The sequence below is a fragment of the Lutra lutra genome, chromosome 10 (assembly GCF_902655055.1).
Source record: "Lutra lutra chromosome 10, mLutLut1.2, whole genome shotgun sequence".
Lineage (NCBI taxonomy): Eukaryota > Metazoa > Chordata > Mammalia > Carnivora > Mustelidae > Lutra > Lutra lutra.
This window is the reverse complement of record NC_062287.1, coordinates 85,858,899-85,884,247: the sequence shown is the minus strand read 5'-3', so window position 1 is coordinate 85,884,247 and position 25,349 is coordinate 85,858,899. Positions and strand designations below refer to the sequence as shown.

Genomic DNA, 25,349 nt, shown 5'->3' with positions numbered 1-25,349 from the left:
ATGACTGAGCCACCCAGGTGGTATTCTGAACAACAATTTGAGTAGTACTTATATTTTTGCTTCAGGTGCTGGCTATTTTAGGCATTACTCTTTTTTTAGATTATATTTTTATAATAAAAATGAAACTGTCACCCACATGTGACCACTAAACATTTTAGTACGAAATATAATACTGCAAATTCCTTTTTAATAGTTTTAATGATGCTGTATGTACAATTTGTGAATCATGTTTTGAAAACCTTTACATCAAAATACAATTTCCATGTCATTTCATGCTTTTTCTTTTGTGGCTCAGGATGAATGCTCTATAGCAGTGTTTCTCAAAATTGGTCCAGGAACCTGGGAGGTTCCTAAGACTTTCAGAGGATCTGTGAGTTCATAGTTTCATAATTTTAGATAATTATTTCTGCCCTTTCACTCTTAATCTCTTATGAGAGTACAGTGGAATTTTTACATGATGTGATATCGCAGCAGATTGAATGCAGAAGCAGACAGAAAAACCCAGCTACCTACCTTTAAAAAAATCAGACACTAAACAGATTTGCAAATATATAAAATAGGATATCTCACTGAATTTTTAAATTTATTTTGCATAAAAGCATTATGTTAACATGTAAATAATTTTTTATTGTACAAGGATAAATATTTAACATTTTTGTCAGTTTTAATTTCTGATGTAGTAAGTATTGAAGTAATATTAGTAAATATTGAAGTAATCACATAGACAAAGTATGCTCTTCGGCATACTTAGTAATTTTTAAGAGTATAAAGGGGGTCCTGAGACCACAGTGTTTGAGAATGGCTGCTTTATGTTTATGTAAAAGATGGGTTTGCTTAAATTTAATAATGGCTTTAAAAGTACATGATCACTGAATTTTGTTTTTATGCAGGTGACTTATGATAGCATAGTATATATAGATTGTAGAAAATGCAGGCCTCTTTTGTAAAAGGACATTTTTATGCTTTGTACTGGGGACTGATAACTGTGCTTGGATTAAATTAGGCATGAAACTTTTAAAACCGTAACATCAGTTCCTTATTTTTCTTTCCTCCAGGCAGCTGAGTATGTCCCAGAGAAGGTGAAGAAAGCGGAAAAGAAATTAGAAGAGAATCCATATGACCTTGACGCTTGGAGCATTCTCATTCGAGAGGCACAGGTTTAGTGATATAGGATTACATTTCCTTCTCTATGGGTCCAATCACACTACTTGGTTCTGCAGTAAATAATATTTTCATAATCTTAACATTGTAAATGCTGTTTATTGGTTTTCAATTTTAGAATCAACCTATAGACAAAGCACGGAAGACTTATGAACGCCTTGTTGCCCAGTTCCCCAGTTCTGGCAGATTCTGGAAACTATACATTGAAGCAGAGGTTAATATTTTATTTTATTTTTTCTTATATAGCATCTGATGGGAATTGCAGCATACACTAGAGTGATAGAAAACAAGTTAGGAACATAGATGGCACAACTAGGACAAGGAGGATTTAAATGTCTCTTGCCTTTATTTTGTAAAATAGGTTTGAAGGAGTAATTAAAATGAATTTTTGAATTTTGGGTCTTTACAAGCTGATGATTGTTGCATTTTGCAGTTGCAACAACATTAAAACAGTTTCAATGGTATTGGAGTGCTTTAGCCTTTTATTTACTTGTCATGTGTCAATTTATTGCCTCCTGTGTCATTTATTTAGAACTCATTTCTTTTTATTCCTACTTACAAACTAATATGAATGGTATTATGAGAAAATACAGAAATATTAACTTAGTTTCGTAGGGTATATTGAGTGGTGAAATGAAACATGTTAGGTGAAAAATTATCTCAGGTTTTTGTGAAAATGCATGGTTTATCAATAAATGTAAGCATTTTGGTAATTTGAAGATAAGGTTTTTTAATAGGATAAAGTTTACATTATTCAGGAATAAGCTAATGTGATTCAAATACGTTTAATAATAATTTACCCATTGATACTTCTTTCTTTTTCTTGCTTTCTAACTGTGTTAAAATTTTACATCAGGCATGTTTATTTTAAAGAGTAAGGCCCTCATTCTTGATTATGATTAGAAGGGAAATGTTCATTTTTGACAACTGGAATTAGCAGTCAAGATGATAATAAAGTGTTAATGTATTGATACCAGGGGCACCAAGTAATCATCTTTCAGGTTATAATTTATTGGGATGGAAGGGGTGAGATGGGAGTGGTATCCACATTACAGTGAAAATTCTATCCATTTCTCTTTATAACTTATACTATGAAGTATTCTTATTTTGAATGTTAATTTTGTAATCTAAATTCTCAACATTATCAAATACACTGCAGCCTCATAACATTTTTCCATAATGACTAAAATTTGGTAATATATGGGTCTGTTTTGGACCTATTCAGAGCGCGTTAGTCACCAGTAGTACTAAACAGACTTCGCAACACAGTGCCACCTGTGATGTGCTTATCATAATGGACCCAACCAACACCCAGTTTAAACTGAGGCTACAGTGTACTTACTCTATTTGTGCTGTAGTTTATAGTGTATTACTTTGGAAGTGGGAGGGAATTACTGGACAATAGCAGGAACATTGTGTGTGTGTGTGTGTGTGTGTGTGTGTGTGTGTGTGTGTGTTAAATTTGTGTGTGTGTGGTTCTGTGTGTGGTGTGTGTGTTTGTATGTGTGAGAGATTGTACCTTACATGGAGTTTGGTTGTGGTTTTGGCCCAAGACCATATCCTTAAGGTTTCATCACTTATCCTTTGGGACCATTTCTTTCCTTAATATATTTAATCATCAGAGTAGACTGGCGTGGAATTCACCAGGTGAGTGAGTAGGCCTGTCTGAAGTATGCTGAACCCAGTGCTGCTTTGTAATACTCATTAAAGCAAGGAACTTGGATCACCTGTACTTGGTCTGCATTCCAGTTTGATTTCACAAACACATTAGTTTATATGCAAACTCATCAGAAATGAACATAATTGATACATAATAGTTTTTGTATAATGAAACAGTACTTCCTTTAGTTTTAGAAATTTCTCAAATGTTCAGGTATTTATTCATGTATTTTATTATAGCATACGTTAAACTGAAATAGGCAGTTAGATACTCCATTTTGTGAGTATGAACACAGTATGTTTCTCCCATTTCCTAGCTAAAATACCAACTGCATTCTAAAAAATAATCCCAAGACCAGATATTATTTCAGGGGGCTGAAAATTGTCTGCATAACAAGCTCATTCCATTTACTGTTTCAGAGGTGCTAGCAGTTGCCCAATTTATTTAATTGGTAATATTTGCAGTTATTTCACACACATATACACAAATATGAATGTATGTATAAAACATCTTTTGAGAAAAATGGTGAAGAATATATATTAATGTGTGTTTTGTAAAGTTGACATTTTTGGTTTAGGAATTAAAATGTTAAATTGCTGATTCATAAATGCATATCCTGAGCTGTGTTTTTCTCTTTCCTGATTTGCTCTTTATTTTTTTATTTTCACATTTTGTACTTTGTTTAGCCTGTAAGAGGCTAAAATTTTCTTTGGTCATAACACCCATTGTGGCCTTTAATGTTTCTGGAGACACATGACCTATTTATAAAACAGTAAAATCTGAAGTAATAAGAAATGTTTTCACATTAAAGGTAATACTAACAGCGTTTACATAACATCTTTGTATGCACTCTCAAGAAAATAAAGTTTTTTTAATACATTTGTTGTTAACTCGGTACTTCGTGGCGGGAAAAATATGTTTCATTTATTTATGGTCAGCCAAACCACTGCATATGAGTCCTAATACATTTAGTTCTTTTCAAATGAAAATACATACATCACTGATAACAAGAGATAATTTTGCTTCTGCAAAGAAATTTATAAATCTTCAGAACAAAGTAGCAAAAAGTGGTTTTTTTGGGTTTTTTGCTTTTAAATTTGAAACCTCAGCATCAGTTGCAAATGAGAGTATAATATAAATAATTTTTAGTGAAGAAGCTAATGACACTCATCTGGTATTTTTCATATTTGCCAGTGTATCAGCTTTTCTCTTCAGTGGCATCTGCAGTACCTAGCTACTTGTGTAAAATTAAAAGGATAGCTCATTACCTACTTTTAGTTTTTTTGCTAAAGCATAGAAATTGTTGGAGATAAAATTCTCTGTTGTCTAATGAAAGGACATTTAGGACCAACATCTATGTACTTATTATAATTACATAAATTCAGAATTAGGCCAGATTACTTTTGTGTTTCATATGTTAATTGTATAGAAACATCAGATATAAGTGGAATACCCAGTCAGAGCATCAATGCTTTTTGGAGTAGTCAGAAGGGTTACTAAATTTCACAAAATTGAGAACATTTATGGTTTTGCCATATTCTTTTTGAAGTTCTTTTTTCCCCTTGTGGTTTCTGTAGCTTTTCATGTAGCTAGGTAATCAGTGTGACTACATGTAAGATACAATATTTTACTGGTAGAAGTAATTTGTTTTGAATTGGGCCACATTCATAAGAAATTTTCCTACAAAAGGGTGATGATTTTTATTCGTAGCTGGAGGAGAAATGAAGAAGGTAATGCTGTTGGTAATAGCAACAATGTATTTTGCTATCTGTGAAAGCTGTAATCCTTTAATAAAAGTATGTAGAGAATTGATTGCTTTTTATTTAAAAGATTTTAAAAACTGAATCCTTATAAAATGGGTTGTAAAGTATACCTTTCAGTTTTTCAAAATAACCTTTCTACTTGGGAAAAAATGACTCTTAAAAATACCTTTCCTCTTGGAAAATGGAAGTGAACTCAGCATGGAACATGAGTGACCTAAATTGAAATAAACTTCTCCACTGTCAATACTGTTTTAATTCCTCTAAGTAGCAGTTCAAACTACTGTTATAATGTTTTGTATATCCTGAGCAATGTGATTTTTTAAATGCAGATAAAATTATTGCATTATCATATAGGTTATAATTTCTTTTCTATACTTGAGCTTGCAATCTCTTTTTAAAAACCTGTACTCTTTTCTTATAGATCTGCTCTTTTCCTGTTTGTAATAAATGTTGGTCCATGTCTGTGTGATTATTCAGATTGTACTCTAAACCACAACGTGATCTTTAACCTTTAGTTTCTCAAATGCATGTATAAATGTAGTGTAGGGGTGTAAAAAAAAAAAAACAGGAATGATTTGCAAACACAGAACTGAGTAATCATATATCCGAAAGTGCTTTGACTAATTACATACTGTTTTTAAAACAAAGAAGATATTTGTGTGTTTACTATTAAAAGTAGCAAACTTTTATTTTGGGTTTTATTGAACTACCTCGTCCATATTCCCTTCCATTATTGTAGCATAGATGTTTAGGTTTCTCACTGATACTAACTTGATCTATACATTTTTCTTTTCCCCTTGAGGCCTTTTCTCTTTACCCAGGCAATGTATAATAAAACTACTTTGCCGAAAGATATAGTTAATTTAGAAAATATTTCTTTTCTTAAAAATCTTCACTTTCTATTCTTTATCTTCTAGATAGTTTAGTGTCTTATGTGAAATGTAGTGATTTATTTTCAAGCAAAACCTTGTACTAATCAACCTAATTGGTTATATATTTCTATTTCTCCACTTCATAAAGCAAAATTATAATCTTTGCAGTCACTGATAAACATTGAAAATGCAGTGCTCCATCTTTTTTCCTCTGGAAAAGACTCAAATTTTTAGCCCAACTTCTTTATATTCTACTTCATTTTGTGTAATAAGATTTATGGTATATTCTGAAAATGTGGAAGAGGCATCTCTAACCAGATTTTAATAAAAAGCACACATACTCTAAAATTTATGGAACAAAAAGGGCTATTTGGTCAATGCAGTTGTAGTTTCCCTGTGGATAATGCTCTAGCCTAAATTTCTTGGGCATTTGTGGAATAACAATACTTAATGTATAATACCTAATAGTGTTATTTTTTTTTCAAGTGTGGGGCATCATACAAGATCTTAGGGGACTATTTTGGTATATGACCCACTTCCCCATAATTAAAATTATGCTGCATCATGGCATCCATGAATAAACACATAAGCCCTTTCTAATATTATAGAGTAAAATCTCCATAATTGGAAATACAACTAATCCAAACAGAAAAGCCTTTTGAGGGTGCTCTGCATTTTTGGTTCTAACTTGAAACCAGGTGGCAATTAATTGACTTTCTCTTAAAAAACAAGCAAAAAGACCTCTTGAAGTCAAAGGCTCAAATATTTTCTAATGGGTTCATTGTTTTTGTTTGTTTAGTTTGTGCTTTCAACTTGCAAACAGCTCTTCCTTTTTGAGTGAGTCTGGTTCAAGGCACTTCCAAGAACTGAAGATTTCTAAAATATACTGGTGATGTCTATTAAAAAGCTGTATTTTGAAATGTGGACAAGAATGCATGTATTTGCTTGTAAATAATTAACTTTTTTAACTTTAATTTTTATTACTAAACAGTTGTGCTCTTAGCAACTTTGGAACAGAAAACAGTTGGTTGATGTAATGGCATAAATTGAAGTCTGTATAAATTTTCCCCCCACATACTCCGAATCCACAGCAATTTCAACAAAACTGTGAATATTTGCTTTGAATACAACTTGTTGAGAAACTAAACGACTTTTCTAAGGCTCAGGGAAGCATAACCTGGGGTAAGTTTTACCAACTTGTATGCTAGGAGACCCATGTGACCCCCTCACCCCACAAGGAAAAATTTTCAGTTTGGTAATACTAAGTGATCTAAATCAAAACAAAAATCTAATGTCAAAGACAGGATTGAAATGTAGTTTTGAAATAATGCTTTGAAATGTATTAAGGCCAATAGAATGGTCCCAAAGCTTTTTTTAAGCTTTCTAATAACTTTTATTTATGTGATATAATGTGTTCAATTATGACCTTTTTTTTTAATACAAAATTTTAGTTTTAGCATATACAGATATTATTATTAGTGTTTACATGTGTCTATATGGGGAATAGTCTTTTTTTCTCTTCCAGTTGTGTGGAGACATAATTGGCACATAATACTGCATAAGTTTAAGGTATGCAACATAAAGATTCAGTACATACATATATTGTAAAATGATACCCACAATATTAATACCCATCACCGCACATCATACCAAGGGAAAGAATCTGGTAATGAGAACATTTTCTGTAACTTTTTCATGTTGAATTTTAAGAAAAAAAGAGTATTGACCCTTTTGCGATTACGATTTTCTTGAAAATTTTTTTTATTCAACAAACTGAATATGCAAGTATTGGATATTTAAACCCCAAGAGGACATTAAGTTTAAATCCATAATTCATAGCTGGAAGATAAGATGAATTAGTTTAGCCAACTCATATGTGAGTGAAATCAAGATATTACTCCTTAGAAGAAAAGTTTAGAAACTACAGTGCTATAGGATCACTTGGGAAACTTTTAAACCCTGAAGGTTTGGCAATTAGCATACCATTAATGCTGACTCAGTCTCCACAGGATGGGCAGGTGGAAACTCAGGTGTTCTGGCATCTAGTTTGGGAAATTGAGGCTTAAAAAGGCAATAATTGAATCTTACTGCTGTGAGCGTGTTTCATACCTCACAGAATACTACCTGTATTTGAATTATAATGTGATTCATTAGTCTCCTGGCTTGCTCTCTTGACTATACTGTGATCGATCACTCAATATATAATCAATCTAGAAGTAATCTTAGAAGTGTCTGTTGTGTACTTGGTAGTATTCCCGACAGTATGGTGACTATTTTTTTAGATCTGCAGGCAGGGTTGTGGTTGTTTATTAATGAACTTCGACAGTTTTATAGTTGCTGACTTTATTTGTGTGTTTGAAACCCAATTTTCTAACTCTGTAAACCTGTTGATTAAAACAGTATAATCATCGAAGTAAGAAACTCTTGAATCCCATTGTTCAGGGGGGACCACTTTAGCTGGAGAGTATGGCTTAAAATCACTGCAGATGTTTTTTTTGTTTTTTTGGTTTTTTTTTTATAAGTAACCCTTAACCCTTGAGAGTCTTTAAACAAGAACACCACCACATCTTACTATTTTCAGATTATTAGCCAATATCCATGCATTTAATTAGTACGTGACTCTTTATATATACTACTCACTCATTCTTTGGGGGGGTTGGAAAATGGAGTGTTCCAACAAAGAACTGGTCATTATTTCTAGCTATTTTTGTAGTAAGGTTTCTGAATTTTTCACCACACAGAGGAGTGTATTGTTTCTTAACCATTTTTGTTTCCTTATTTAAAAAAGATTTTTTCCCTCAGTGGCTTTTAGTAGCTTTTAAATCAAATAAGACTTTTTTAAAAATAGTAATTTTATTCTTTCCAGTCTATAGCTGTCCTTAGGAGAGTTGGCTCTTTTCATCTTAAAATTGAGAATTTTTGCATCAATGGTACTTGTAGAAGAGCTGAAGTAATACCTAAATTTCATTAAACTTTAATGTCAAAATCTCATTACCTTAACAAACTATCTCATGAAAGTGTTAGACACTCAGGGAGCTTAAAAGTATTGGAGTAAGATTGTCAACAAAAAAACGTTTCCTGTACTATCTATACATTTATTTTAACTACTTCTACCATTTTTTAAACTATTTAACTCATTTAATAAGTGATTTCTTGGGGTTTTGTCGTTCTCTTAATTAGGATACGTTAGGTGAGGATATGCATAAACATCACTATTTAGATTATCATTTAGAGTGGAAGATTCAAATTGCATGCCAGTCACTGGGGATTTCGTGATTTAATCAGCTTTATTATGGGTTGAATATAAGAGCTTTGCTTTTATCGGTTGTAAACTGCCATTTTGCTTTTTTAACTTGTTTTTTGAAAATAAAGTTAGAGGAGAGTTTAAGGACAATACAAGAACTCTTACACATACTTTGCCCTGATTGGCCAGTTTTTAACATTTGACATGCTTTATCAATCCTGTTTTCCCCTGAACCATAGGAGGTTGGGTTGCATACATCACAACCTTTAACACTTTAGTGTATTTTCTTTTCTCTCTTTTTTTTTAAGAGGCAGGGAGGGGCAGACAGAGAGGGAGAGAAAGAATCTCAAGGAGGCTCCATGCTGGGCCTGACATGACCTGAGCCAAAATCAAGAATTGGTTGCTTAACCCACCCAGGTGCCCCATTTTGGTGTATTTTCTAATAACAGATCTTCTCATATATAAACATTTAAAAATTCTGGAACCCTATCATTAATCAAACTTTAATCTATAGTCCATGTTCTACTTTTATTATTGTTCTAATCATGCCCTTTATAGCAATTTCCTAGTAAGATTAGCATCTTCAAAGTTACTATATATAATTGTCATACCTCTTTAGTCTCTTTTGATGTTGAACTGTTCTTCAACTTTAGCTTTGGTGTTTCCTCATCAGATTCAGGTTATATACATTATAGCTGAGAAGCTGTAAATAATTGTGTGTCCTCACTATCTCATCCAGAGGCACATGATGTTTTTACTGGTGATGTCCGTGCTGACCATTTTCTCTATTGCATAGTCACTATTTCTCCTTTTGTCATTAATAAAATAATGGGGATATACTACGACTATAAAACTCCTGTTTCTCATTCAGCAACCACCCACTTCATTTTGAAATTTTAATCAATTTAATCAAATTTAATAAAAAAATTTGTGAGGAATCATTGATGTTCTTCTGACAGATTACCTAGTTTTTGTGTGTGTGTGTGTGTATTGTTGAGTGTAAGTAGGTACTCTATTCAATAGACTCAAACTTCGAGTTTATTTGAGAACTATTGGAGAGTACCAGCTTTGCTTTACTTGCTTCCACATTTTTTTTTTTTAAATAGTAACTGGTTTTAGTTTTTAAAGATTTTGTTATTTGAGAAAGAGAGACATGAGCTGGGAGAGGGAGAAACAGGCTTCCTGCTAAGCAGGGAGCCTGACCCTGAGCTGAAGGCAGATGCTTAAACAAGGCTCCCCTCCACGTTTTTTTCTTTTAAACAGTAGTTAGTGAGTTAGAAAAATGATGATTTACAGGATTTCAGTGGTTTATGATTGTAGCAAGTTTTCCAAATCTCCTATCTCATACTCTATCAGTAATGCCTTTAAATTCTGTCATAAATCACATGGGGAAGATAACATTTGCTCCTCAACTCATAGGTTTATAAAAACTTAACTAGTTTTATGAGAATCACTAGGCCACAGAAAATTAGTATCTTACTGATTTATTAGCTAAATGGCAAGTTCTTTCAAATTTTATATATATATATATATATATATTTTTTTTTTTTTTTTTAAATCATCAGGTCTTTGGCTTTAAAATAGGTTAGGAAGTGAGTTTAAAAAGTCTAGAAAAGAAAAGTTATCTAGATAAGTATTTCATTGTGTTTGCAAATGCTATATTTTTAAAGTACTTACTTAAATAATTTCTTTGCTGCTTGAGGCACAAATTTGAAAGCTAACACTTTAAAGGAAATAATTTCTCTATTAGCAACTAAAGATTGCTTAAACCATAGAAGTGGTATTTTCCTAAAAGCTGGCTGTTTGATTGTAAATTTGAATTGGTGAGTTCACAGAATAGTAAGATTTATATTTAAAGAACATACATTCCAAGTCAAAAGAACTTACAAGTATAGGTGTCTGCAACACAGTCCTTTAAATTGTGGGGGTGGTTATTTGCTTTGTGTCTCAACTGCAGTAATACATTTATTGCTGATTATCTGTTACTGCAACAGTGGCATTGTCAATTTTTGGTAGTGCAGAAAAGATGTTTGAAGAATTGGTCGTTTCTTGAAAGAAATGTGGGAGATTTGTAGGTTATAAAGGGTAGTATGGAGAAATAGAAATGGCACAGAATTTGAAATCCGGTGACCTAGGATTTTGTACTTAAGCTCTTCCATTGTTTATTTATAAGAAGGTTCAGGTTATTTATTTATTTATTTATTTTGAAAGATTTTATTTATTTATTTGACAGACAGATCACAAGTACGCTGAGAAGCAGGCAGAGAGCCGGATGCGGGCTCAATCCCAGGACCCTGGGATCATGATCTGAGCTGAAGGCAGAGGCTTTAACCCACTGAGCCATCCAGATGCCCGAGGTTACTTATTTTTAAGTAGGTATATTCCATGCCCAATGTGGGACTCAACCCCATGACTCAAAGATCAAGAGTTGACGGAACCAGCTGGGTATCCTCCCCTTTTCAGATTCTTATTATGAAAATTCTAAAATAGAAAAACTGAAAGAATAACATGAATATTAAATACCTATAGACCTTCTACCTTGACTGGATGTTATGTTTGGGCATACAGGCTTTATCTTTCTCTGTTTATATAAAAAATATTTTACTGCATAACCACAATACCATTATCATACTGAAAAAGAACAGTAGTGTTCTAATACAAGTTAATATGCAGCTCATGCTTACATTTTTCAGCTGTCCCAGGTTTTGTTTTTTCTAAAATTCCCTGTTTCTGTGATAAGATTATTTGAATTTTCCCCTTACAGTGTTCCAATTTTTAAACTTTCTTTTTTTTTCTTAAGGGAGAACATGCATGTTAACAGGGGGTGGGGAAACGGAGGGAGAGAGTGAGTCTCAAGCAGTCTCCGTGGTTATTGTGGAGTCAACGCGGGCTTGTACTCACAACCCTTGAGATCATGACCTGATCTGAAACCAAGAGTCTGTTGCTTAACCGACTGAGCCACCCAGCTGCCCTGATAATGGTCCTTTTTCTCCTGTGCTTTGTGTTTAAGTTAAATTTACCACACAGTTTTTTCATTTCTCAGTTTCATCTCTTCCCTATCTGAATAGGAAAAACTAATGTGAATTCAAGTATTCGTTCCAATAATCTATATAAAAATGGAAAAGTCCCATTAACTCTTCTAGACAAAAGTTGTCTTTAGAAATGTAATGTTAGTAAGGTGGGAGTTTTTTATATTTTTACCAAGAGGCAACTTATTTTCTAAATTTAAATACATTTGCAATAACTTAAAGTTTTTGTGGTTCTTACCTAAAATATGCATGGAATTGAACTGGAGTTCTTAAATGTAAGCAAATGTTTTTTCATTTATATTTTTGTTGTAGATCTGCAAAACTACTTTTATGGAAAAAAATCTGTGGACATTACCTAATGAAGATATTTTTGGAGGTGAAAGATTTTTCTAGAACAGATTTTTAGAAATAAAGATTTCAAGTTACATTTTAAAAATTCATAGTTGATTTTTAGTTGTATCTTACTATAGTGATTTTTCCTTTATTCTGATTACTGGCCTCAATGGTAATAGCCCAAATTTATTGTTCTTTTAATATATTCTGGCATTGTGTTTAGTACTTTATATGGGATATTTGATTAACCACAGTTTACCTTTTGAGGTATGTGTGTATTACCCCTCCTTTTTTTTTTCAGATGACCAGCTTTTCTGAGATTTAGATTATTTAAACAACTTTGTTAGCATCAACAAAACTCATGTTTAAAGTGGGAAAGATGTTTATAGTCAAGTGTTCTAATTCTTGGGTTTGAGCATCTAGTTCTTTGAAAAATAGATTATGTTAGCCACTCAACAACCACATACATTTGTTAAAAGTGTTTTAGAAGTTGGCATGGTATAGTAACTTCCATGCAGCTTCATCTTACGGTTTGTAACATATTCTAAAATTCTACTTTGTTACTCTATGTATTTTTACCTTTCACAGTTTTAAAAAAGTTTAACCTTAGGTATTTTGATATAATTTCAGATAACAAAGGAATTCTGAACACTAACAGAAATCTTACTAATTCTGGACTTTTAATTTGTAAGGACATGGTCTTTAAAACTATATTCAACATTAATATGAGAATAGTACTTTTTACTTTCTACTTAATGAGCAGTGAGTTTTATTAGGATGGAATTTTCTTAAATCAAGACCAGAATTTAGGATTTAGTGAAGAATATTAGCCTTTGAATATCTGCTTACTATACAGTTAACCTTTTCTTTCCATAGAAGTGTGGAAGTCTTGCTAAAATAAGTCTTTCTGGTAGGATAGACTATTTGTGTGTGTGTGGGTGGGTTTTTTTGGAGGGGAAATCTTTAAAGTACTTGAAGTTATGGGGGAAAAAACCTCATGAAAAATTGAAGTCAGAGGGGCACAAAAGTTACGAAACTTTTCCTTTTTAACTTTCTTTTTAAAAAGGTTTTATTTGACAGAGACAGAGGGAACACAAGCAGGGGGAGTAAGAGAGGGAGAAGCAGGCTTCCTGGTGAGCAGGGAGCCGGATGCGGGGCTCAATCCCAGGACCCTGGGATCTTGACCAGAGCCCAAGGCAGATGCTTAATGACTGAGCCACCCAGGGACTCCGAAAATCTTCTGTAGTTAATGGGAAAGTCATAGTTACTGAAACTGGGCCAATATTTCCAGTTATTGGTAACTTATAGTTTATCAGACTTAGAAGGTTAAATATTTTTGAGTATATCTCCAGTCTGTGTCACTGAATACTGTAATATCTTGTTTTTCATCTTCCTAATACTGCTCAATTGATCCTAAATAAATCTATGAAATGTAAAAGTTCAAATTATTTGACTATAAAATAATTTTGCAGTTTTAAATTTCTCATAATTGAAGAACGGTAGAAATTCACTTCAGTGTATACAGTGGTGTTTATTCTAATCCTTTCTAAATAGGGAGAAAAGTATAACTGTAGCTTAACTTCTAGGAAAGGATGTGCAGATTAAAATATGCAGAATTTTATTAGCAAACCCTTTGGCAAGTATTTTTATATGTGGGTTCTTTAAAAGTACCCTGAATCAGTGGATGTTTACTTGAATGAAGACTTAACAGATGTCTGTTGATGTATTTGCCTGGGTTATATTCATAAAAATTTCCCAAAGTCTTAGACTCTTTTTCTGTAGTACAATTGACTATTGAATTTACAGATTCTCAGAAAGTCACTGGGCATATTTTCATATGTTTTTATTTGGCTATCGACAAAATACATGAAAATATGTTATTTGAGGTCCTGCTTTCACTTCATATATCAGGAGAAGATGGGGGAATTAACTTTCAAGTTAATTCTAGCATAAATGGATGCTAGACACCAAGATGCTATGAACATCTCAGTGAACAAGTTTATAGTTTGTTGTAGAGAAACATGGCTGATAGGTGCTATGATAGAGAAAACAATATGGGAGTTTGGTCCAGGAAATGTAGAACAGCAAGATTTCTAAACAGGCCTGAAATTTGTGAATCCCTGCAAAGGGAACCACTAGTGCTAAGGCCTCAACAGAGGCAAGAAAAAAAGAACATTGCTTTATTTGAGCAGTTGAAACAGCTTGATAGTTGGTAAGCTGAATTTCACTTCTAGTCCTTCCCACTATTTCAAACAGATGACCAGATAGATGACTTATGACTATTACTTGAAGTATTTCTTAGTTACAAAAACATACAAGCTCTATAGGTAATAATTGCACCCAAGCTGTTAGAAAATAGAACTGGAGGAAAAAGCCTGAATATCTAAAACTTTAATGGCTAAAATAGTAAGGTGAATGTAATTTTGCTCTAGGAAAACAGCAAGTTGAGAGAACATAATTCTGGGTTCTTGTTTTAAGTCATGCCTACATAAATTTAGATGTTAACTGAGTGGAAGTTTCCTTTTCACTTTTCAAAGAAAGATACACGTTGGTTAGAAATCCTCTTTTGGTTTCATTAATTTTTACTTGGCGTTTCAGACTTAAGAGAATTTAAGAAGCTATGAGACCTTTTATTCCCTGAAATAGTCTTCAGATAGTTTGAGGAAAATGTAACAATTGGCCAAAAGTTCTTTTGGAGGGAGAAAAAAACCTTTTCAAAGGTAGACACTAGTTATTTTTTTTTTACAGGTAGATAAAATCTCAGTGGTTGCTTTTTTTTTTTTTTTTTTTTTTTTAAGATTTTATTTGTTTGACAGACGGAGATCACAAGTAGGCAGAGAAGCAGGCAGAGAGAGGAGGAAGCAGGCTCACTGCTGAGCAGAGAACCCGATGCGGGGCTTGATCCCAGGACCCTGGGATCATGACCTGAGCCAAAGGCAGAGGCTTTAACCCACTGAGCCACCCAGGCGCCCCTGAGCGCTTGCTTTAAACAATTTGGTTCCTAGAAAAGTTTTCACCATAAGTAAAAATGTTTTTACTAAATGCCAGTCCTAGGATGCCACATAACAGTGTCTAGCTTATTCAGTAACATGGAGTTTCTAGATTGACTTACGCACAGGAAAAAAGATTGCTCATTCGTTTTATGAACTCTATTAATGAAAGAAACTTGAGACTTTACTACCTCAGTTTGGTTAAACATGGAGTTTAATGTGCAAGTGTGCACTAAAAGGGACAGTTGAACCAAAGGGACATTTAACCAAGATTTTTAAATGCCACTTACACTTACTGAAACTTATTTTAGAAAAACCCTGGAACTCATATCCTGATGTCCTGTGAATATTTTTGGAATACATAGACTGGCTAAAATTAAGAAAAAAGCACAACAGCTGGTTTCCAAACATATTTTTGGTAAAGCTGTGCCAGTTTCTAAGTTTTCAAATTTTCGTAAAGTCCAAAAATTATTAGGGTGGGATACTATACTATACTATATACTATATACTATACTACTTATAGCAGTATGTTAAGTTAATAAGGAGGGAAGCATTAATAATTATATTGATGTGATAATGATCTATATATATTTTTAAAGATATTATTTATTTATTAGAGAGCGAGAGAGGGAACACAAGTACAGGAAGTGGGAGAGGGAGAAGCAGGCTTCCCGCTAAGCAGGGAGCCCGATGTGGGGCTCGATCCTAGGACCCTGGGATCATGACCCAAGCCAAAGGCAGCTGCTTAACGACTGAGCCACCCAGGTGCCCCATTTTAGAATGGTATTACATGAAATAGTGTTTTTATAACTGTAAGAGTAATTGAGGATTATACTACAACTTTGATCACTGAATTAGTGAGTTCTGGTTCTTGATTGGGTTTGGCTGCTTTCTGGAACCTTCAAAACCATTAAAATAACCAAGGTTCTCTTCCAAGTGGAATTTGGTATAGCAATAACAAAATTCGTACATTTTAACTGAGTTCATATCTGTAAATTTTGTTTAAACATCAGTTATTAGTCAAATGCAGATAGGTTGATTAGTTTTTAATTAGTCTATATGAGGGATAAATACTGGGATACCAGATTCAGTATAAAATTTTGTGCTTGATAACTGTATGGTAGATAATTCACGTAGTAAAGTCTCTTGATCAGTCACACTGGCCTCCTTAAATGTTCTAGACATATTCCCACCTCCAGGCTTTTCTTTACAAATTAGTTCTGTTGTCTGCTCTAAAGATATAGCTGCTTAAGTAAATCTTTTGCTTTCTTCAAATCTGCAAGAAAAAGTGTTATCTTCACTGAGAGATCGGCCAAGGCTACTGAATGAAAACTTGCCGCCCCATTCCCAACTCATCAAAACTCAAATCTTTCCTCTTATTTTTTTCACCTATAATACTTACTGTGTTTATAATTTCTCTTTTGTACTCTGTTAGGTTTCGGGAACTGAGAATGATACTTGACATACAGTGGTACTTTGTTGGATGAAAAATTGCAGTGGGAAGTAAAATTGAGATTATATTGTTTTACAACTTGAATTTCAATTTTTTTAAAGATTTTATTTATCAGAGTGAGCACAAGTTTTGGGGGAAGGAGTAGAGAGAGAGGGAGAAGCAGACTCTTCTGAGCATGGAGCCCAGTGTGGGCCCGATCCCAGGAATCCAGGATCATGACCTGAGCTGAAGGCAGATACTTTAACCAACTGAAGCACCCAGGTGCCCCTTGAATTTTAATTTCTAAGAATCAGAGTATGGTACCAATTTATGACAAAATGTATTCTTTTTTATAAAACATCTAATAGCTTTTCTGTTAACAGGTTAAAAAAGGTGTTCTTATAGTTTATCTGAGAATGCAAAGGAAATGTTTTTGTCTGATAGCCTGAGATGATTAGGTATCATAGATTAAGCTTTATTGCTACTTAGAATTATCTTGATGTATGACACAAAAGTGTTTTTAAAGAATTACTCAATTTAAAGGGTATTACTAATTGACCTACCATTTTGAAGTAACTTAAAAAAATTGCTTGTGGTTCTGAAATAGTTGCAGATAAAACTTTAAAACTTGGTATAAAATAAATTCCTGGCAAGTTATAATAAAGTTTTGGCAGTATTATATTGGAGTGAAATTTCTGAGACATTTGTATGTGTATCTATAAGATTAAAACTTGAGTTTTCACATGTTGATTTATGAGATTTCACAGGTGGTTTTGTCAAATTAGTAAAGCATAGACATTCTAACTCCCCGCCTTCTTTCACAACTTTGACTAATATATATGTACACAATGCCAGCATCTGATTGATGGGTGGGAATTCTTTTTGCAAAAACTAAAATACTATATTAAAATATTAAATATTGAAATACATAAAGGCCTTTTTAATCCATAAACAACTTTATATAGATTTATTTTTAAAGACAAATAAATATAAAAGATTACCCTAACTTTCATCTTAAAAAAAAAAAAAGAAGCTGTAGAATTCTGTGTTAAATACTAGTTATCATTTTACTTTTTGTTCTTGTGATTTTCACCCAAGCTTCACTTACTTGGGCATAGCAAACATTAAACTCAAATTGCTGGATTCATGAAGTGTTTCAGAGAACTGAATTACACTTACTTGGGAATTCTGTAATATATGGTTTGTTTAATTCTATATATATTTTTTAAACTTTGGGATTCAGTGTTTTCGTGAACATTGGATTTTAAAGTGTTAAGTTACTTTTCAAGATAGTTTGTACTTTTTTTCCCCCAAGTTTTTTGAAAGCTAGATAGTATGAAACATATTGAAGATTTGGGTAGTATGGTGAACTTTGTTACTCAGATCAACTCTCACTGAAAGCAACTAAGACTGCTGGACTGAATTTGATAAAAGCCTGATGGAAGAACTGATAGTAAGGATTTGCCATGCCAAAACTAATTGCAAAACAAACACAGAAAAACAAAAATAGGAACACTGGAAGATAAGCAGAATACCTCAGTTGTTTTTATCCTGAGAGTCTTTGCCACACTGGGAGAACACAAGCTGCAACTATTAATGCTTCCAAGGGCTCAGGCAACAAAAATCGGAGCCCAAGGCTGCTCAAGATATTCTTCCCCTTTAAAACTGTGTAGGTAATACTCAGGATGACAGTGAGCCAGAAAAAACTGTGCTATCAGCCTAAGTTGAGGAGACGGAGGACATTTACTGTGATCCTGACCAGAGTGGAATGGGGGAAGTCCTGATACGATAGAGCAGAGTTGGCCTTTGAATGGATTTGTGGTTAAAATAAACAGCACTTGGGTGGTTCAAAAACAAAACAAAACACCATTAATGTAGGTTGGACTCAGTCTGAGTTTAGGCTCTTAATAAACCAGGAAGTTTACTCAAACCCTTTCTGGAAGAATGTACTTTCATTACAAAAGCCATAAAAAAAAAAAAAACTCCACAAATATTTTTCCAAGGAGAAGGGTTTCAATTATTAAAAACAGCATGTAAGGAAACCACATACAGCAGAAAAAGATCAGCAAAGACTTCAGTTAAGGTTGAATTGAGTTAAAACAGATTAGGCATACTGAAGAGAGACTTGAAAAAATCCAGATTAGAGCTTAAGAAACCATGAGATAGAAAATATGAAAGAGATTAAGAGCCACAAAGCATAGAGTGAAAATGTGTCTAATCGAAGTTTCAGATGTAGAAGAGAGATTGGCAGAAGCACAATTTGAAGAGCTAAATACTAATTTTCCAGAGTTCAGGATGCTCAATGGATCCCAAATAATATTAAAAAAAAAAGAAAAAATTTCCACATAGATACCTGAAAATGCAACCATAGAAAACAAGACCAGAAAAATCACAGCAACAGCTATCTACAAAAAGACAAATGAGCAAAGGATTGGCAGGTTGATCAACAACTTCCCAACAGCAGCAATGGAAGCCAGAAGATATTTGAATTGGCACTTCAATTTGCTGAGAGAAAGTAGTGTCAAAGCTCTATATCCAGAAAAAAAATCTTTATGGAGATGAAAGAAATTCTAGGCAAGATTAATAAAACAACATCAGCATTGTCAAAGATACATACTTTTGGACATTTCCAATTATATAGAGAGTTTCCTCAAGCTTAAAAAAATACATGATAGGGCGCCTGGGTGGCTCAGTGGGTTAAGCTGCTGCCTTCTGCTCAGGTCATGATATCAGGGTCCTGGGATCGAGTCCCGCATCGGGCTCTCTGCTCAGCAGGGAGCCTGCTTCCCTCTCTCTCTCTCTCTCTCTCTCTACCTGCCTCTCCGTCTACTTGTGATCTCTCTCTCTCAAATAAATTTAAAAAAAAAAACATGATAAGGAATTTTAAGTAAGTATCCATGAGGTTACCCTGAATATTTGTTTTCTTAATAAGTTTTCTCCCCCAAATTCATTCTGTTGTAATGAAAGTTCTCTTGAGTGGGCCTTTATTAGAATTGTAGTTAGTATTTATTTTTAGTTTCATTTAAAAAGAAAGCAATTATGAATTTTATGTTTATTTATCATATAAATTTGGTAAATCTTATTTGATTGCTTTAGTGCCAAAGCTTATAAAGTTTGTGTAGAACAGTGTGAGTGTTGACTTTCAGTCATATTTTTATCCATTTGTAATCATTTCAATAGTAGTTAAATATTATTAATACCTGATAAAACACTCTAAATAATCTTGAATTATACCAGTATTTTATTTCATTAGTTAATACCATTTTTATGTTTGAAAATTATGAGTTAAATTTTTATGGTAATACTTCTGTACTTTATCAGTTTGTGATAGATTTCTTTTTAAAATGCTTAAATTCTAATAAGTATTTGGAAGTTGAAAAAGTAATTCTTTGTCTTAAAATATATTGTTAGTTAAATAGTTAAACAGTATTATACATCTAATTTCTGCCTGGCTGGCTCAGTTGGTAGAGCATCCAACTCATGTTCTCAGGGTCATGAGTTCAAGCCCCATGTTGGGTGAAGGGCTTTACTTAATTAAAAAAAATGAGTGAAATAGGGAGACTAATTTCCGTGTGCATAATACATATCCCATGTCTTGTACATTTTTAGAGTATTTGGAGGGTTTGTTTAGGGTTTTAAAGTACATATATTTTGTAAAAATATGGTTCAAAAATCCAAGTTACTAACGAGGCCTACAGTGAAAGGTTTTTCACCTGCCTGTCCTTGAGCCACCCATCTTCTCAGTGAAATATGTTCAGCCTATGTTTTTCTCTTGTACTTTTACATGAATAATTGCCTTTTATGTTTTGCACTTGCTTTTTTTTTTAATTATTTAAAATGAATTTTAAAAGTAATTTTTTTTAACAAGTGCTTTTTTTGCTTAACCCATCTTCTACTGAGGGATATTTAGGTTTTTCCCAGACTTGTTGTAATATGAACATTACTGCATTGAACGTTGAACATCTTTTTTTTTTTTTTTAAGATTTTATTTATTTGACAGAGAGATCACAAGTAGGCAGTGAAGCAGGCAGAGGGAGAGGGGGAAGCAGGCTCTCTGCTGAGCAGAGATCCCGATGTGGGGCTCGATCCCAGGACCCTGAGATCATGACCTGAGCCGAAGGCAGAGGCTTTAACCCACTGAGCCACCCAGGCACCCCCGTTGAATGTCTTTCTATATGTCATTTCCATTTGTGTGAATATTTTGTAGATAAGTTTCTAGATGAGGAGTTGCTGGATCAAAGAGTGTGGGATTTTTTTGAATTTTCTATATCCAAATTCCCTTTCGCAGAGGTGGTAGCAATTTAAAATCCCATTGATAATCCTTGGAAAACTTCACTTCCTCACATCCTCTTAATGCAATATATTACTATACTTTAAAACTTTCGCCAGTATTTATAGGTAAATAATCTCTGTGTGGTTAATTTGCATTTCTCTTAGGAATGAGATTGAGCATGTTTGCATGTTTAAAGACTTTGGATTTCTTTTTCTGAGCCCTGATATGATACCCTTACCACATTTTTCTGTTTTGCTTTTTCTTATTTGCAAAAACATTATATATTAGGGGAGTTAAGGGATTCTTCACAATTTGCTATTTAAAAGTTGAAGTAATTTTGACATAAAAGTTAAATAGTATATTCTCTTGATTGCTTATGTTTTTCTCAGGGACAAATTGGAAGAAATGATAAATGTGCTCTGAGATGAAAAGCCAATATTTTTCTTTGTTATTTTGGTGTTCTTGACTTGCTCTCAATACTTTTCTTTCAAATACATGTTTTGTGCTTAGCTTTTCATTTAGTTGATCAACCCTGTAATTTCCCATTTAAATCTTATGTTTACAAGTTATTTTTCTCACGTCTTGAGCTCTCTGTGTTCTTGCAATATTAGAAAGACGTGAGAAAACTCAAATACCCGAATGTAATGATAATAGTTTTAAATAGATTTTTTATTTTGTTTTAATTGATTAATTTATTTGACGCAGAGAGAGCGAACATACAAGTAGGCAGAATACCAGCTAGGGAGTTGAGAAAGGAGTCCGACGAGGGGTTCCATCCCAGGATCCTGAGATCATGACCTGAGCCCAAGGCAGATACTTAATGACTGAGCTACCCAGGTGCCCCTTTAAGATTTTGTAAGGATATACTTCTTTTGCTAGTTACTTGCTTTTTTCCCCTAAATTGATGTGACTATAAAATATTTGTGAAGAACAGTCTTGATTCACAGTATAAATTTTCTTGAGCTATTAATTAAAAAGCCTCAAAACCATGAAGGCACTTTTAAGAATTATGGAAATCACTTTGAAGTGAATTTTATATTACATAGATTATATTTGTACTATTTAATGTAAAACTTTTTACTTGTTGATTTATTTAATATTAAACATTTTTAAATTAGTTTTCCCAATTGTTGAGTTAACTAAACACTTATAAAGTCTGGGTTTTCAAATGTAGCAGTTTGGAAGTCCATCTCTACATTATTTTATGCCTTGTCTGTGTGCATTTTGTTGGATGAGGGCATGGGGGTGGGGCAGGAATGGTCCTGTCCCAGGCTTCTGTCCTCCCTTATATTTAGGTAGTGGTTAGAAAAGGGCTGTCAGCTCAGCTTCTTAGAGACTCTGAGTAGTAGGAAACTTATTTTCCTATTACTTCTTATGTGTCACAAACTTTGATAATCTGACAGCTGCACTAACCTGTCACGTAAAGCCCAGACAAAAATAGACCTGTGTTAGAATCCGCTGGGAAAAATGACCATCTGTTTATTAGATGACAGGAGCCTCCAGACTTCATTTATGAGCTAAAATATTATCTTGATCCAGAGCTTCCTATTCAGCTTTTTTCCCCCTTCAGCTTTCTTTACATTTAAGTGAGCACAGGGGGGGTCTATTTTGTATAACAAGAATGCCACTATAATCCTTCTTTCTTGTCCCCTGAAACCTTAATGGCAGCGTTCCATGTAGAACTTGAGCTTAATTCTTTACTTTTGGTGGTATCACTTTGGGAAATGTCCTCACAAACATGTATTTGGAGGAGATAAAATATAAAATATAAGCCAGACATTTCAAACTATATAAATTGCAGAAAAATAGGGCATACTTCTCTTAAGCCTTTATAGGCCTGCTTTGAGAAAGTCACTTAGGAACTTATGAAGTAAGGAAAAAAGTTTTAAAATTTAAGTACCTATTAGGTTATTTTATAAACATTTTGGAGATAATAAATACTTAAAATTTTAAAGTAGGACTTAACTCATAAAAATAGAACCAGAATTTGAATTTAGGAACATATCCATCATAGAAGATGATGATTCAGGTCTCAATCTTATTTCTTTATAATTGGTTAGTTATGTCTACTTATTTAAACCTCACGTCAGAGCCCCAATTTCTCATCTTTCAGGTGGTTATTTGAAGCAGTGTTACATTGGAAATAAAAGTGGTTGAATCCTCTGCCTTGGCTCGGGTCATGACCTCAGGGTTCTGGGATCGAGTCCCGCGTCGGGCTCTCTGCTCAGCGGGGAGCCTGCTTCCTCCTCCTCTCTCTCTCTGCCTGCCTCTCTGCCTACTTGTGATCTGTCAAAAAAAAAAAAAAAATCTAAAAAAAAAAAGAGAGCGAGAATAAATGAAAAAATTGATTTGGGTATTTGCATGGAATTGTCTAAGCCATGTGAAAAATCTACTTTCAAAATCCATATTAGCATTTTGGTCAGTCCTTAATCTATTTTATAAAATTGTTATTCTAAATTGACTGACAGCATAATATTCTTTCTAAACCATTTTATGGAGGTTGGGTTTTTCAGATCAAGTTTTTTTTTTTTTTTTTAGATTTTTATTTATTTATTTGACAGACAGAGATCACAAGTAGGCAGAAAGGCAGGCGCAGAGAGAGGAGGAAGCAGGCTCCCCGCTGAGCAGAGAGCCTGACGCGGGGCTCTATCCCAGGACCCTGGGATCATGACCTGAGCCGAAGGCGGAGGCTTTAACCCACTGAGCCACCCAGGCACCCCTTTCAGATCAAGTTTTAACAAGAATTATAGAACTCATAGCTTTTTATAAAAGTTACACATTACATTTTTACAGTTCCATAGATATTTAAGTTAGTGTAATATTAATTCCACAAGTAACTTCAATTTAGCAACTGTTTATTGAATGTTCTATGTTGGGAACTATTCTAGGTGCTGCAAAATAAACTGGTGAAAGTCAGTGCCTTTGTGGGATTTTTTTAATGATGACTCATTTTCATATGAGCCAATGGAATACTGAAAAAATACAGTTCTTATAGCAGGCTTTCGAATACAGTTGTCACAAAAGCTAAATATGTAGGTGAATAAAAATTTTGGAGTGAAATGGTTCAATTTTAAAGGTCAAGCATAATGAAGTGGCATCAAATAAATGGAAGTTAAGAGGAAAGAGATGAGAGGAATAGTGAATTTGTCATTATTTAAAAGGGAAAATAAAACATTTTTCTTTTTTAAAAGGGTAACACATGTTTGTTACAGAAAAGCTAGAAAAGTTTAAAGGGAAAAAATCGTATTGCTACTACCTTACTCCACTGTTGGCTTCTCTATGTGTACCTATGTGTAAAATCTTAAGACTTTTTATAACTTAGATTTTCTACATGTGTTACTTATACCAAATTGCTTTTAAGCCAAAGTAGTCCATTCTAGATAATGTTATGTAACCAGTCCTTTACTGTTGTACATTATATCGTTTTCCGTTTTTTTGCTCTATAAGAAACTTAACAAATACGATTTTACCTTTACACATTTATTACAATTTCTTCAGATTGACTATTTAGATTGCTATTTCACTATCAATAGTTGCTGCCATGATCTTTCAAATGAGCCAGGTAAGGGCCTTTTAAATTGCTTCCAAATTTTAGTAATAATGGCCACTGTATAGTTTGCCCAGGAATAGAGAGGAAAAGATTAGATAAATGTACAAATTTGGTGGAAAAGATGATTGGGAGATTATTTGGTTAGCATATATTTAAATGCAGTATAGAATTAGGTCATTTTAATAACTATGCATGTAGGATTGAGAAAGCTAGAGTTGAGTCATACAAATGTTGATTTGGGCTTTTTTTTTTTTAATGAGAAGGATATGAAGGGCAGAGCTGCAGAATTTAATTATAATTTCTGATCTAAAATTAAAAGTATTTGAATAGAAGCACTGATTTAAAAAATATAATATTTTAGACTGAGGCATGCAGTGTAAGTTTTGTAGAAATGGGATTTTTTTCTACGTTCATGAATCTGTTGATAAGGAAATTGAAGAGTAGGCAAGTTGCTCCAAAACTAGAGAAATGTAATCCACTAAATTTATTCCACTTTTTTATGGAAGAGTAATCTTGTTTTCCAGAAATGATTTTAAGAAAGTCCAGATGATGCATTACCCATGATACTACATATCTAGTATCAATGTTATACTTGATTTAGCAATATAAAAGCATATATAAAATGAATGGGAAAATGGAAATGAATGGAAAAAATTATGTCATTGAAAATTGGCAAGCAAAATGGTATACTGTTATGAATTTATCAAAATGGGAAGGAAATTGATTAGTGAAACTAGAATGATTCACAGTAGAGGACTATGGCTTTTGTCCCATGATAATTATTAATTCTTTAAATAGCAATTCTCAATTTGTGAAATTTCATATGTAGTGAGAAATATATTAAGAGAAGAAAGAATTGTAAAGAGTTTTAAGTAAAAAGAGTTTTAAGTAAATGGTTTTCCACTTTTTTTTTTTTTTCCCACTTTTAGAGGCACCTGACTTGGTCAGAAGAGTATGTGACCTGCTCTTGGGTCCTGAATTTGAGCCCCATGTTGGGTGTAGAAATTATTGGAAAAAAAAAATTCCATTCCACATGTTTTTT

General features: G+C 33.3%; 1 protein-coding gene across 1 annotated transcript in view; it reads left to right on the top strand.

Annotated features, from left to right (window-relative positions):
• The window catches only part of CSTF3 (cleavage stimulation factor subunit 3), a 67,603-nt gene that overhangs the window by 13,607 nt on the left and 28,647 nt on the right, over positions 1–25,349 (top strand). Inside the window, exons 2-3 of the mRNA XM_047747410.1 lie at positions 1,056–1,157; positions 1,280–1,375. Of these exons, the coding sequence (XP_047603366.1) occupies positions 1,056–1,157; positions 1,280–1,375 (198 nt within the window). The remainder of the gene's footprint in view (positions 1–1,055; positions 1,158–1,279; positions 1,376–25,349) is intronic.